The sequence below is a fragment of the Strigops habroptila genome, chromosome Z (genome assembly GCF_004027225.2).
Source record: "Strigops habroptila isolate Jane chromosome Z, bStrHab1.2.pri, whole genome shotgun sequence".
Classification (NCBI taxonomy): Eukaryota; Metazoa; Chordata; class Aves; order Psittaciformes; family Psittacidae; genus Strigops; species Strigops habroptila.
The window spans coordinates 39227554-39243081 of record NC_044302.2 but is presented as its reverse complement, the minus strand read 5'-3'; the positions used below and the strand labels follow the sequence as shown (position 1 = coordinate 39243081).

Genomic DNA, 15528 nt, shown 5'->3' with positions numbered 1-15528 from the left:
CTCCTGCTTATGAAAAAAAAACAAACCAAGAACGTAAAGTCGGTTCTGGGAATGTAATACTAATGTAAATATGACTTCAGTGCTGGACAGACTCATTGGCACTTTTACTGAAGAATGGATTTAGTGAGTACATGGATGAATAGGATGAGGCAGAATAATTGTACCTTTAGGACATGAAAGCTATGCCTTGCAAATCAGCGGGAGTTCTTTGAAGGGATAAGTACATAATGGGTGTTGCTCATTGAATCTGTATCTTGGTTTATTTCCAAAAAGCCACTGTCCAGCTTTCACCAAAGCCTATGGTGGGATCTTTTTTTGTAGTTTAGTTTAGGTTGGTTGTTCAGTTCTGTTTTGGGTTTTTTTTTTAAAGCTGTTCATTAGGGGTATGAGTTATCTTCTTTTAGTCACAGAGTTAAACATCATAACTCCTAAAAGAGGAATAGATGGTTAGCTTTCATTGTGCTGGGAAGCTAACAGTGGCGTTCTGTGGAGGTCAGTGCTGGAAATTATTCAGAAAAAGAATGAATGACAGAGCTTGATCACCCAAAATTTCAGGATAGTGTAGATGCTAACACTGAGACACTGAAAAATGTTACTACGAAACTGACTAACTGGACAATAAAATGGCTAAAGAAATTCAGTAGTGATAAATGCAAAGTGACACATGTGGTAGTGGTGAGAATTACATTTCCAATGATTCATTTTCACTGGTTCAAATTCGCTGTTACCAGTAAGGAGGTGATTATTGGGGTTGCCACAGATACCTGTGTGAAAATGCTATTTTTGATGTCTTCAGACAGAAGACAGTCTGTTCCTATTTAAATCAATTGTTTTATCATATACTCCATTAGTCATCTTAGTGTATATGGGAAAAAAAAAAGCAGGGGGTGGAGAAAAGAAAAGCTAGTAAAGGCATAAAGAAAAGTGTCAAGGATGATCAGAGACATGGCATAGCATCTACAGATGGTGTAACAAAATTGAGGTACAATTCCCCAGGATACAAGGTGAACTATTGATTTTGGATGCTTACACAACTCATGTGTTTGTCCTGGATAGTTCTTTTGCACTTTGTATACCAATATTTTGCTTTTAGCAGATATTTTGGAAATATGCAGGTGCTGAAAAAAAAAAAATCTTATTTTTCATGTTTTGTTGCCAGATCTCTTCTTTCCAACTTTACCTCTCACCTTGGGCAAATGAGATAGCAGGTTTGTCTTGCTCAAGTTTCAAGATCTCTGGGAAAGGACAAAAAGTAATTTGTTTTCTTCCCAATGACGCTTTAAGAGAAGACTGGAAGAGGAGTACTTTTCCTGGAGATAAGTGCATAGTGGGAAAGGGTATGGAGGAAGGAAATTCTTTCTCCATTGTGTCTAATTGTAGACGTCTAATTGTGACATAATCCTTTATGCTCTCTGGAAGCAGACAAAAAGGGGCTGTGTATATGTATGGCTTTGTGTATTCCTGCTCTTGTACCTCTTCCTGCATCTCTCTGTGTTCTTCTGTTTTCATTATTCATTTCCATTTCCGTATCTATTTCAAACCAGAATCTAGCGGGTGGAGATTATTAGCTGGATTGCACCCATTTGTCAGTCATTGTCTTCATTAGGAACACCGTGAGAATACAGCACATCTTTTTTCTGGCTGCTTTGGTGGCAGTCTTGCTGGCTCAAGCTCCTGCTGGGAGAAACGAGGCCGAATGGAGGAGGCAGCTTTCTGTTAGTTGTGCATAGCGTCCCCTTCTGGCAGGTAACACTGTTTTTCTTTAAATTTTTAAAAAAACAGTTCCTCTGGCAACTAGTGATACTGGCAATGGTTGTGAATACCGGGGATCGTAATTCCAAACCGAAGATAGTTCCAGCCAACACAGGACTGCTTGGAAATATGTTAACCCTGAAATTGCATGTGGTTGTTATTTTAATATTAGGAAAGCAGTGTGGAACAAATTGCCAGTGCAGAGTTAAATTACAGATTGTACTAGTGCAAGTGAACACTGACATTCAGAACTAAAAGATGTTTGAAGAAAAAAGAATATTCAAATAACGGTAATTTTGGCATCATCATACTTGCTGTACTGAATAATCTAGTGAGCTTGTTCTTTCCTTTTTTGTAACTTTTGAATGCTTGTAATTGACATTTACTTTCATAATACCTTCTACTTCTGAAATTGTCACAAGATTACAGGCTAACTTTTTTTTTTTTTTTTAATCCTATGGTGAAAACGGTGACTGTTGCTTCCTGAATGTGGCTACTGAATCAGATGGGAACCTCCAAAATTAAATAATTCATTTACTCTAATTGACTAAAAATGCCGAGTTCACAGTGTTCATCTCAGTAGACTGATGTAATTGCTGGCATTTGACTTGCATACCTCTTGAAATATTAAATTAGTTTATAAACGTGGCAGAAAAGAGCAGCCTATACTTGCCAAATAAAGTTTGGGTATTTTACAACAGCTTAAACAAACTAGCCATGTGAAGTCTTTTGGGGAGTTATTTTTTCATTTAGTTTTGTTATTATACTGCATGAATAAGTAGTCTTTGCCTCAGCTGCGTGCTCTGCTTTTAAGAGAGCTTGTACAGTGTAGCAGAGTAAGGATATTTAGCTAGAAGAAGATATCATTTGGACAAAATGATGTTTAGAGGAATATTGTGTAGTTTTGTTTGATGAGTATTTTACTGACTAATTTTCTATGGAATAATAAAAACCAGAAAACTGTAAAACTTTGTAGTGTGAAACTTGGTAGATGAAAACTCACAGGTTGACATTGAATTTCACTTGGATCTAAACTGAGACAGCAATACTGTAGACATTTAGTAATGTTTAAAATTGGTGCCAGCAAAAACCTGACACCAGTGTAGTTTACAAAAGAACAATTGCTAGGCAAGTTCCACTCGAAATACATTCTTGCGTTCCCAACGATTAACGGTAATTTTGGAGTGCCCCCCCCCCTTTTTTTTTTTAAACAGAGTAGTAATAGTTAATTCTCATCAAAATCAAATGCCATATATTCCTTTAATATAAGATATTTCTACAGCTTTCATTTTTTGGGGAAGTTCTGTTCTGATAATTTCCTCTAGTGACTTACTTGGTTTTGTTTTTTTAAAATGAGAATTAAGTTTTACTATTTTTCCTTAATATGTTCTGTAGTATTCCTGCCCAATTTGTTATTAATCCAACAGGGCTGCTAATTAATGATTTCACGGAAGGTTATTTTTTATTTTGAGAAGTCATTTACTAAAATAAAAGGCAAGATAAAACTATTAAATTCTATAAAGCTTTTGAAAAATGTAAGGTAATTGATGAAACATGAAGTCATTAAAAAATACATGAAATTTTCTTTAGTGTGTACTTTAGGAAAATGAGCAACTGTAGAACCCTTTCTTTTTATGCTTTCCTTCCTCTTTGTAATACAGAATCTAGGTATTTGATAAGTGAAACATACTATAATTACTATAGGACATAATAATAATAAACCCTAATGATACAGGGGAATGTATTTAAATTATAATTCACTTTGTCTGCAATTAAAGAGAAAATGTCTGCATTTCCACTGGATAAAACCTCTGGTTCAGTATGTGATGATATAGAATCAAGTCATCCAGTCAGGTTGCCGGGAAAAGCTTTGTTGGCTAGACGGGTGGAACAAAAAAAGATCTATGGAGTCTGATTCTGTTGTGGTTTTGCTTTCCTGTAGTTGTCTGTTCTTTGGGACACAGGTATTTACAGTAAAACTTGACTTCTGTGGAAAGCTAAATCTGTGCATCCATATACTTTGGAATTTTATCAAACCACATCACTACAGTGGTCACTATCCTTTATAGTCTATGTTAGCACCCAGTAGAGTACTGTGTATTTTTATAAGCTTTACGTGTTTGTGCCACTTAGATTTTGTATCTGTCTGTAGTTTAAAAAGCAAGGGTTTATGCCAGTGAGGTGCCAGTGAGTCACCAAAGAAGTCATGACAGTAGCTCCCAAATAGGCTTTCTCACTTTTTCTATCTGAAAGGTGCAGGCTGTGGTGTAAATATGCACAAACATTGAAAATTCTCAGTGTTGCCTTGCCAGGAAGAATGGTGAGTCAACCTGAGCAAGGCAGAGATCTTTGACCTTAGTATGAGTAGATTCAGCATATCTAATCTCCCATTTCTTTACCTAAGCATTTTAGAAATGTTTGTGTATCTGTTTTGAGTATTACAGGTAAATGCTTTTAATTGCATTTTATTTAAATTTAGTGTTAACTGAGTGTGGCTTGGGAGGCATAGCAAGGCCCTTCTCTGTGTAGTATGAGGAGGATTCTGTAAACTGGGGGAGCTGACATGCTGATTTTTCCTAGCACATCCTCTGTCCTGAGCTCCAAGTATGGTTCACCCAGAGCGAATCCTCATTTAAGCTGCATGGGCCAGTGGGTGAGCTGGCCTAGGCTGACCTGTTTCTAGGATTGCCAGGGGCAGCGTTTGTTTGGTTTTTTTTTTAAATGACTGTTTTTAAAGAAAAAAAAAAAAAAGTCAGGGAAGCTTTTAGCATCGAGGTATTTGGATACTTACTTGACTCCTGTAGGGCACTAATATTCTCAACAAGTGACTTGGTAGTCTATATACCTTCCTAATTCTCTGGTCATCAGTCAAATTCAGACCTCTGACAGGACTGGCCCCAACAATGCTGGTCCTACACTCCCTGTAGATCAGTCTACTTCTGATGTATGTAAAGTGTCTGTTTTCAGTCTGCTGCAACAGGAGGCAGTGGCAGGTCTTTTTAGACTTGAAATGCTGAAATGCTGGATCGAATTCTAGATGAAAAAAAAACATGGTTTCTACTTGCCACGCTTTCAGATTGTGCTATATTTTTAGTAGAAATTTATGGGCACAGAGACTACAGGTTTCTAGGGACAGCTAGCAAGAGAATTTTTAGTATCTAGCAGTGTTACTATATCCATTTAAATTAAAGTATCAGCTTTATTATTATTATTAGGAATGGAACTTTTTAATGATTATCCATTCTATTTCTTAGCACTGAGTAAAATAAATTGTGTGGTTACATCATTCAGGCGTTCTCATGTTGTCAGTTGGCCAGAGGAGATAAATAGGGTTTTTGGGATTATTTGTCACAATCAACAAAGCAGGAAATCATTAAAACAAAAGTCTGAGCCTTTAGGTGTCAAAAGCTTTACTGCAGAAGATGCAGTCACAAGCAAATACAGTGTTCTGAGTTTACCAAACATCAGGTTACAGTTAGAGAAATTTGAGACAAATCAGTAGACCTCTCTGGCAGGATTTTATGCAATTTAAAGGTGATGGATGAAGATGAGTGACCTGGATTGCCTGGATTCCATTGAGGGGGAAAAAGTAAAGCCAAATGAAAGACTAAATTTCCAGGAGTGAGAAAGGCTATAGGCTCTTTGTCTAGAATGAGAGTTCTCTTCCTTTATGATATTACCAAGACAGCTACTGCATCCCATTTTATTCCTATATTAAAAATTGTGATTATAAAATCAGAGCAAACGCAGAAAAGACTTTAAAAGGTTACACAGAGACAAATTTTCATTCTGAGGTAGATGAAGTTTGGGACATTTAATTACTCAAAAGGAGCTTGAGAGGTGACCTGTTAATAGTTTGTAAGTCCTGGTAGAAAGGCAGCCAGCTACTTGAAAGTGCTTAACTTTTTCTGTTAAAGTTACATAGTGATTTTATAATAAAACAGACGTCTTGGTATAGCACTAATCTGTTTAATAAAGTTATTAATAAGTCTAAGTCAAACTTAACTAGACAATATCAGATTTTCTTGCTTACCAGTTTAAATTTTCTGTCCTACTGTTCTGTTTATTATTTTTATCCAAATTCCCTTCCTGGCAATACTGCTAGTCTTGGTTTCTCATCTCGTAAAATGGAAGCTTGGAAAGATACGGCTTGGGGGGTCGATAATTAGTTGGTTTTGTGTTTTGGTTTTTTTTACGTTGTCAGAATGCCATTTAGTTTGTTATGGTGGTCCACTAATGAGACTTACATCTGTAGAAATTCTGGTGTCCGTATGTGTGTGTATATATATAACTGAGAAAGGATTTAGATTTATAAATTGTCAGGGGAAAAGTGTGTCACTTTTCCTTCATACTCAGTTTGATATAACCAGTTAGAGTACTGCATTTCTTGAAAACAGGCCTTCATAGCTGAAACAAACTTGTACTCTTATCATGCAATTAGTTTCTTTTTGAAAAGCATATAGCCTTCATGGCTGATTTATTTCATTACTTTGAAGATACCCCATTTTTGTGTGTTTTCATAATGGTATTATTTACAGTAAGAGTCAAAGACTGCTGATGCACAGAGTGAATGATCTTTTACAGACTTAGGGGAAGAAACTGGTTATGACAGGAAGCCATCCAGTGATTAAATTATAGGGGAAGAAAAAGAAGCTAAAGACCTGTCCTGAAATGAGGCTTGGGTTTTTTTCCTGTGCCTTTCTCCTCACTAAGGAACCTAGGCAAATGACAGGAAACAGCAAAATGAGACTGAGTGCTGTGGAAAAAAATATAAGAAACTTTGTGAGAAAGTAGTCTTAAATTTCTGTTCAAGCGTAAAAATTATGACTTTTTTTTTTTTTGAGATGTAAGTGCAGTAATGGATAACAAACTGCAGTTGCGATTTCATCAGAAATGTTTGATTTTCGATGTGAGTGTTGTTATCTACTTGTATGTACCTGATTCTGCAATCTATTTTTTCTAGAAATTCCTCTTTTTTTTTAAAGACAAGAATCATGTTATAAAGATGGTGTATATGGAGTGATTTCATAAGGAAAAGCTTAACATTCATACAGCTAAGAGAATGTGAAAAATAATTAAGACAATGAATTAATTGTATGATAAAGGTAGAAGGAAAATACTAGTCAAAACAAAAATTGAAATTGGGCAATTTTTAATAGTGTGAGGACTCCTAAATTGCTTCCACAGGCCACTATTGGCAAACTTTTTTTTTTTCCCTGAGTCATCTAAAACTGCCTTAGACAGCATAGCTGGGAATACATTTTGTGTGAATAATGTTCATTTCTGAGATGTGTCAAAGCCTCATCCGAGAGGAGTTTTTTTGTGTTTCCTGTCTTCCAAAGGCAATTCAATAAATTACATTTCCGTACCTGCTAAGTTAGAAATCATATCTTCCTCAGTATCACATAAGTGTGATCTGAGCAACCATGATCAGTATCGGCATGAAATCATATTTTCAGATGTCATTTATGCTTGACATATTTCTGTTCAATATAGTCTTGCCTTTCTGTGTAAGACAGTTACAGTTTATTTAATAAGTTCATCATTTAAAAAAAAGGTAACAAACACAACAAAAAACCTCTGCTCTTCTAAGTTTCTGTAAGTAGTGGGGTGAGCTTGCTGCCTCTGGTACTAGATGCTAGTATAGAGCCGCATGGTTGCCCACAGCTACCTGTTCTGCATGCCACAATATCCCTTCTTGTGCCCCAGCACTCCCTTTTCCCAGCTCGAGGCAGTCTTTGCCACCCATAGTTACTGACTATACATGACACATAGCACTGGCATTTCAGAAAACAATCTGTGTCCCATGTTACTTGCTACACATTATTCGTAAGCGTACCAGCGTTTGCTAGCTAGGGCACTGGTGCCATCAGTACTGGTAGTGTATCTGAAAGTCAGTAGCACTTGTAGTCTTTTTCTCACAAAGAAAACATTGTCAGCATGCAGGGGAAAAGTGACTGTTATTCCCGATACTTGTTTTTCATCATCTGTTAAGAGCAGTCAGGACTTTATTTTGAAGGCTTTTTTTCTTCTAAAAAAAAAAAAAAAAAAAAAAGTATTTGGGGATTGTTTAAAATGTTTGCCAGAGATTATTTTCAAGGAAAGGAGGAGAGTGCGTGTGTTGGTTGGTGGGGAGGCTTTGTCTGTATTTATCTAATCTTGGATTATTGTGGACTGGATACTTCATAAAGTAGCATACCTATCTGGTACTTTGTTAACTTTTGTATTCCCCCTTCTCTTGGAATGTTGTAACACCTCATTGAACTTGGAAACTTACCGGTGCAGGATGTTATGATACCATGTATTAACACGATTTCAGAAAGCAGCTATGATGTGTCAGAACATGTGGAAGATGTGACCAAGTCTTGTGTCTGATCGCCAGTCTCTCATCTTTTTATAAATCTTTCCCCTATGTAATCTCACTCTTTATCCTATGTGTGCTAGTGCTGTTGAGGACTAGGTGCCAGCTATAGGGAGGACCAGCATGAGTGGATACGGAGCCAGCAACTGGAGTCAGACCTGGAGTGTAGGTGCCCTGAGCCTGCAGTGTCAAAAGCAGGAGCGGGTGAGGGTCTCGGCTCCAGCCACAGAGGGGCAGGAGCAGCATGTATCCCAACTGGAGAGGACAGGGACAGTGTGTATCCTGGCTGCAGCTTGGTGAGATTCACTTGCTTCACTGGGCTGAGTGAAGCAAGTGAGGCTCTTGGCACGGCATCTGGACTGGGACTGCAGGTCACAGCCTGTGTGTTTGGTGCCTGCTGCTGATGGGGCCAGGCAGAGTGTCTGTATTCTCACATGGTTTGATCCCACGTGTGTGTTTCTGGCATGTGTAATTCACTAGTTCAAGTTGGACTAGCAGTTAGTGGGAGGCACCGGCTCTGGGAAGGAATATTGGGTGGGTAGAGGGCCCTTGCTGGTGTTTGGGAGGGACGTGTGAGCATGAGGTGCCTTGAAGACAAGAGTAGCTATAAGACTGGAGTGTGAGAGCATGCATCTGCCTGGTAGCAACTTGCTGCCAGCCAGCAAGTAGGAAGCCCATGAGATGGGTGAAAGGGCTCTGGACCCAGGCAGAGGAGTATTAGATGGACAGAGGGATATGCTGTGCTGATACTTGAGGGATCCACAAATGTGCATGTGCTTATGAATCTGGAGGGTAAGGGAGGGGGCATACTTTCAATCCTGACCAGATGAAAAGGAGAAAGAGAGCTTGGCTGGCTGTACTTAAGTTCTTGTGGGTCCTGGGTATGTTGCATGTGGGTGCTGTCAAAGACAGTGCCTTGTCTGTGGCAGCTAGCTGCATAGCTGAGCTTCACGGCTAGTTGAACCTGCCAATGAGAAAGCAACTGCCACATCTACAGAACTGGGATGGAGACCTCCAGGTCCTTGGATGCGCCAGGCAGGGCTCCAGCAGCAGGACTGGAAGAATCCCTGGACTGATCCTAGAGATGCTGGAGGTGGCAGCTGCTTAAAACATCATTTAACGTAATACGTGAAAGAAAAATTCATAATAGATATTCAATACAGAGGTTCTTTTTGTGGGTCAGGAGTTCTTGAGCTACATGCATCTCAAAGTTGAGAAAACTCTGCTGGCCAAAATACCACTATGTCCTTTTTCTGTTTTCTTGTCTGCTGTTGACCATTAGCAGACACAGAAGAAAGGTCTTATCTATTCCAATAACTGGACTTATGTGGCTGCTTTTGCAAAACCAGGGTGCTGCTGAAGTCTATATATAAGTCAAAAATGTTTGGTTTGCCTTAAATCTAAGAGAAGTAAAGGAGATGCTTTATAAATTTGGGGGTTTAAGCCTTAACAGGAAGTTCTTGGCCTCATTCTGTATACCAAGCATTTCAGTGAAGCTCCATTCATGACTTCACATTCCAAGCTGTAATTCTTTCTCTGTTATCATGCATGGTTCTGCAGTGTTAATGGAATTCTGCAGTATTGTCATATAAAAATTAAACCTTTGTCATTCCAGTGTAGGTATTCCTGAAGTTTGCCTGCCTTTAGTCTGAACCAGGTTGTTGCATTTAAATCCTAAAGAGACAGGAAATAGTTTAATTTGGAGTTAAGATCATATAAGTTATCTTTTTTCTTTTTTTAATAAAGCAACAGCTTGATTTAATGAATAGTACTGGGTTCCAGAGCTTTATTCATAGCCCCCAACCAACGATGTGACAGTAAGCATGTCACTTAACAACAATGTCCTACTTTTACCATCTGTGAAACACTTTGGGAAGTAATGGAAAACTGAATCATAGGTCTTTTCCATCTCTAGATTCTATTAGGTCATCCAACTGTCCATCTGCCAGTGGGAGATTGTTTCCTACATCCACCAGCATTTTTCCAGTCTGGAGTCCTTCAAGTAATGGGGCTTCCACCGGTATCTCTGGGAGATGATTTTACAGACTTTTAGACCTCATTATGAGGAAGCTCTTTTGACATTCACAAAAATAAATTTTTTTTTGGTCTGTTAATTTGATTTCAGCTGTTCCTTTATTCCCGTTCTTATATGCTTGCATATAGTTTTAAGACATGCAATTTATGCCACACCTTAAAGATCTAGGTAGGATGCAGACTCTCTGTATGGTGTCTAACATACAGAAGGAAGGACAACATAAGGTTTTGAAATGCAAGATATGACCCTCTATAAGAAAGTAAGCGCCTTAGTTTTTCCTAAAATTACATCTAAGGAAGCGTGCAGACTGCTCCATATTTTATGTTTAAGTCTTCACTACTTTCCTGGAGTTGTGGAAATTCAGCAAACATCATTTTCTTGAGGTGTTGAAGAAGTATCACCATCACTGTGACATAGACTAGATCTAGGTGAAAGCTATCAAAGTAACTAGGTTTCTTTGTACAAAGTTTTTCATTTTCCGGAACTATGAATGTGTGGAAGTTATTTGGACTCTTCATAACTGTAGTTAAACTGCTTTTAAAATAGCCATCTGGCAAACAACTGGTATGTAACATGATTTATTTGATGCAGTGTCCTAGGAAGAAAAACCAATATTCAGTGCGTTCAATTTGATAAGATTAATAAGGCATTTTGTAATACAACATATATAAACTATATATTTTAGAAGAACAAGAAATCAGTCATGGGGACATGTTTTGTAAAATACCAACTTTTAACAAAATCCGCTTGTCCAGGATTTCCAGTCCTCTGTTCCAGCTGCCAATGGAAATGCTAAAGTCTGGGAATGAAAACTGCATGTGTAGTCACTCTGCAGAAAAGAGAGTTGTTTTTGTTCTTCTCAAAATCATTTTCATTGTCTTAAACTTGCATATTCACATATGTTGATGAGTTCTGATGTAACTTCAGAGTCTTAAGATGTGGGTTTGAAAGTTTATTTGTAGCACAACAACACAGGCAATTTAAATATTTCTGTAAATGAAATCACACTTTTGCATATTTTGCTGTTGAAAATCTCTATTACCCTCAGTAGTAGAAGATACTTTGTAAAGTCTGATCATAAGAAGAATAAATATATCTTTTGTCTACAGGAAATAAAGCCAGATGAAGTTACCAGACTTGCTCTTAGGACAGAAGTTGATTTTGAAAGTGTCTGCAGAAAGGTAAAGCTTTTTGGTTTTTGTTATTATTCCCCTGCTTCTGTGAGTGTGAGAGCACTGCTTAGGAAAAGGTACATATGTGGGTTGGAGTACATGCATTAGCACAGTGTGTTCAGTATGTTATATTGCGTCTTCATTGTAGACCTTACTTTTCTAAGGAAATCTATCCACTAGGACATATCTACAAAAAATTGTGTATCTCCTTTATACAAGTGTCTTTGTCATCTAGGCTGGTGGGCTAATCCTTACTAACGGAAATAGAATACCAGCAAACATAGTAGTGGGGTTTGAGTCTTTATAAATAAATCTGTTTTGTTTATATAGTACATATAGATAGTTCAGTTAGTGTATGTAATTTAGGCTTTCAAAAACATTTGGAAAAAGGCTTTAAATAATTTTAGATGCAGAGAGAAGTTTCCACATGTTAACAAAACGTGACAAACGTTAGCTTGAAATAAAGGTGGAATTTTAACATCCCTGTGGCTCATTAATTTCAGTGTGATATTTCTCCTAAAGCCCACTGATGGTAGATCATTAACTATTAACTGTCTAGGTAGTGATATCTGTAAGAAATGAAATGAAGACATACAAGTGGGAAGATGCTTGTTGGAATAAGCAGTAGTTGAGATTAAGTGCTACTGGATGCTCTAAAAGAAAAGTGAAGAAGAGCAGAAATAAGTACTGTTTTAAGTGATGTGCTGCAGAAATGATGCCAGAAAGTGATTCTGAATCAAAAAATATCAGCAGATGAAATTGTATATTTTTCCTTCACGTTATCCTAGATTTTTATAGGAATGAGGACTCCCAGTGAGTCCTCCACTGAAGGAGCCTGAAATCTTTATAGCCCACAGGCTAATTTTTGGTGTAGAATTTGGTAGTTTCTTCCGATAATGGCATCATTAGTTTGTAACATAACTGTGCTGTTGCAAAGCACAGTCATGTGTGATGTAGTTCAGCTATTAGCATAGTGCTTAGCAGGATTTCCATGCTTCATGTAAGCAAAATCAATTTAATAGGAAAATATCATAGGAATTTGGTATTTCTGGAGCAAAATTTGGATGGAAGCATCTTACTGCTTTTTCTTCTCTTAATGATAGAAGAGAGTAAAGAAAAGGTCAGAGATATGCTAACGTGGAGCTAAAAAGCAGCATTCTTCTTTAAATTTATTTGACCAAGATTTTCAAGTCTGTGGGTGGGCTAGTTAGAAACTGATTACTGTCATGTTAGAAATGGTGCAGAAGTGAAGATTCTGGATGTGTGAGGACACATTGAGAGGAATTTCAGATTGAGGGGGGATGCTAAATTCAAATAGACACTTTGTTACTTCCTGTAGGAGTTTCTTCTGCAGAGAATTCAAATACACCAGGCTTATGCTGGTTGCATAAAGTATTGAAATAATTGATGCTTTTGTTTTAAAAGAGTTAACAGGTTTACGGTTGAAATTTTATTTTCTAAGAGGACAGTTTTATTGCCAAGAATACAAAGAAACCACTACTAATCTTACTAGCTTATTTTGTCCCATTATTTGTGATGTATTCATATTTATGGCAGACTGTATGCTTCTCATGTTTTCTTATTATAGGTTTTCATTTAGCTGTAAGACTTGAAATCAAATAATACAGATATCTTCATGGAATTGACTTCGGGTTTAGAACTGGTTTTTCTGGTATTTTCTGCTGCTGATCCTGTTTTTGGTTGTATGAAACTCTGTTAATCTCGCATTTTATAGTGAATGTGTCTCATGTTTAAAATCAGGTTTATGGATGGGTACTGATACTTTTTTAAACCCATAGAGGGTTTTTAACCTTACTGCAGTAGAATAACATGTACAATTAATTATTACAGTGCTGTTGACAGTTGGTGGCTAGGCCATCATAACTTTATTGGTTGCTATTGGTTGGCCGTAGCCTATCCCCACGTGAAGGCGGCATCCCTTCTATGCTTTAACAAAAGTGAATTTTTCAATATATTATTTCCTCTTTTCCCACAGTTAGTTATTAAGCATACAATTTAAAAAAACATTGATTTTCTAACCCTAGCAGTATTCTGTAGGTCACATGAAATGCAGACCACACTGTTTACCTTTTTATTAACTTGAGTTTCGAAATATTTGAAGGAAAACATCCTGCGGCTGTTTTCATTTTCAGGATCAGTTTGTTTTCATTGATAAAAGGCAGTCTGCTTTTAATTCACTGTGGAATGCTGAATATTAGTTTTGAGTAGTGGACATGTAGTCAAGATATTTGTTTAATTCCTTCTGCCCACTGAGATTTTATGTTCCATTACTATGTTTCTCCAATACTTTTCAGAATAAGATAAGCATATTTTTCTATTTAAAAAGAGTTTGCATAGATTTCAGTCAAATAGAATAAAATTGTACTAAGTGTTTAGCAAGAGGCACTCTAACTTAAGTTTCCATGATTTAGCTGTCAATATTGCTGTATTGATGGTTGCTAATAATCAAATCAGATTTATGATAGTTGCAGAGTGAGTTGGCAAGAGTCACCAGCCACGTAACAACAGGACTTCTTCTTTTTCTAATTTTTAAAAATGTTACAGGGCTTACGATGTTACTGTAAGGCACGAAACAGTAGGCGAACAGTCGTTTACCTCTGCTGAAATATTTTTAATCCAGTTTAATACTGCTGTGGCTGGCACCATTGCTATCAACGTGATAAATTCTATTGTAAAAATTGTAATGAATGTTGTCATGCAACTTTATCTAGACCTTATATTGTTGGCGCTTAGTTACAGCTGTTGAAAAGCAGGTCCTGTATTTTCTAGGTTTTGACTAAGGTTTTGTGCACTTTCTGTACTGTCTGCAACAAATACATTTGCCAGCCATTAATAAAATTAAAAAACTTGGCAGATCTGTTGTCTAATGTTCATTTAAACTGGTATTTCTAGCTGTGATTGCACTTTGAAGTGTTCCTTACAGCGTATATTACCTGCACTGATACAGGAGGCTTGGTTCATTAGTGTTGTGCTCCAGCACACGAAAATTACAAATCAGAAGCTAATCTTAAAAATGCTGTTCATTACAGGCAGGAAACTGACTTGGGAACTGACAAAGGTCTTAACTGTTATCTTCAACTTATTGCGAACATAGATATAAAGTAACTTAGATACATGAAGATAGACAGGATAGATAGGTTAATATGTATTAATATTTTTACGATATTAGAGAAATTGTATGTATCATCTGTGCTGTTTCTCCAGAAAAGGGGACATTGGTCCACGTGTGAATACCTTCATCATAACCACAGTTGATTTTGCTGCCTTTGCACTATTCTAACAGATATTGACTAACATATTGTAGCATCCATAGTTTTTCTTCCAATATTTTTTGATATATAGGACATCAGGAAAAACAAACCCTGTTTTTTAAACACTCAGAATGACAGAATTCTGCTCCAACATAATTAAACTCTCTAATACAAGCACTGATCTGGGGTGCCATCTTGCCTTAAACCAAAATATTTCTTATTTTTTTCCAAATAGTAAAGTCTGCGTACTTCAAAATTTATCAACTTTCAGATTTGGGGGAGGATGGGAGGGAGATTGAAACTGAAATTGCAAAGGATTATTGTATTCTTCTTTGTGTAAAGAATAGAGTAGCAGTATACGTTAGTGTCCGAGCTTGAATTGAGCACATGCTTCTGACTTGTAGAAATACTAGCAAACATTTGCAGATGATAAATACATCCTCACTTTTTTGCTTCCAGATGCAGTCTTCACATAACTTTAGTAGCATAGTTTTCCTTTTTTTTCCACTGAGCTGTAATCTGTGGTCCTTGAGAAGTGCACCACCTTTTCCTACTAAGTCTTGTATTTTCACCTGTTACTCCAGTCCTGTCATGTTTGAATCATGGAGATGCTTGTCTGAAAAGAGGATTTTGCAGAGCAAATTTTGAAGATATTGTGATCTTCAAAGGTTGTTGGGGGCACACCACATCCCTCTGTGGCTCAAGATTACTGAAAAGCATCCCACAATTTCTAAGTGCATTGAGAAATTTGTTCTAGACCAGAAATCCAGAAGTGCAAGCCATTACTAACTCTTAAAAGCACTTCTTTTTTCTTTCTCTCTCTCTACCTTTTTTTTTTTTTTTTTCCTTTTCTTGCTAATGTAAGGCCTGGTGAGCTTATTTTGGATCGCCTCATGTTCAAGAACCAATTTTGTCTCATTTGGAATTTAAAAGGCA

The 15528-nt window shown here is 37.1% G+C and overlaps 1 protein-coding gene across 5 annotated transcripts in view; it reads left to right on the top strand.

Annotated features, from left to right (window-relative positions):
• The window catches only part of SRFBP1 (serum response factor binding protein 1), a 79658-nt gene that overhangs the window by 40288 nt on the left and 23842 nt on the right, over positions 1 to 15528 (top strand). For 4 of the 5 annotated variants that reach the window (XM_030512087.1, XM_030512088.1, XM_030512089.1 and 1 more), the window contains 2 exons: positions 1160 to 1252; positions 11258 to 11329. In XM_030512087.1, the coding sequence (XP_030367947.1) occupies positions 1160 to 1252; positions 11258 to 11329 (165 nt within the window). The remainder of the gene's footprint in view (positions 1 to 1159; positions 1253 to 11257; positions 11330 to 15528) is intronic. The other variant, XM_030512090.1, reaches the window with a different exon arrangement.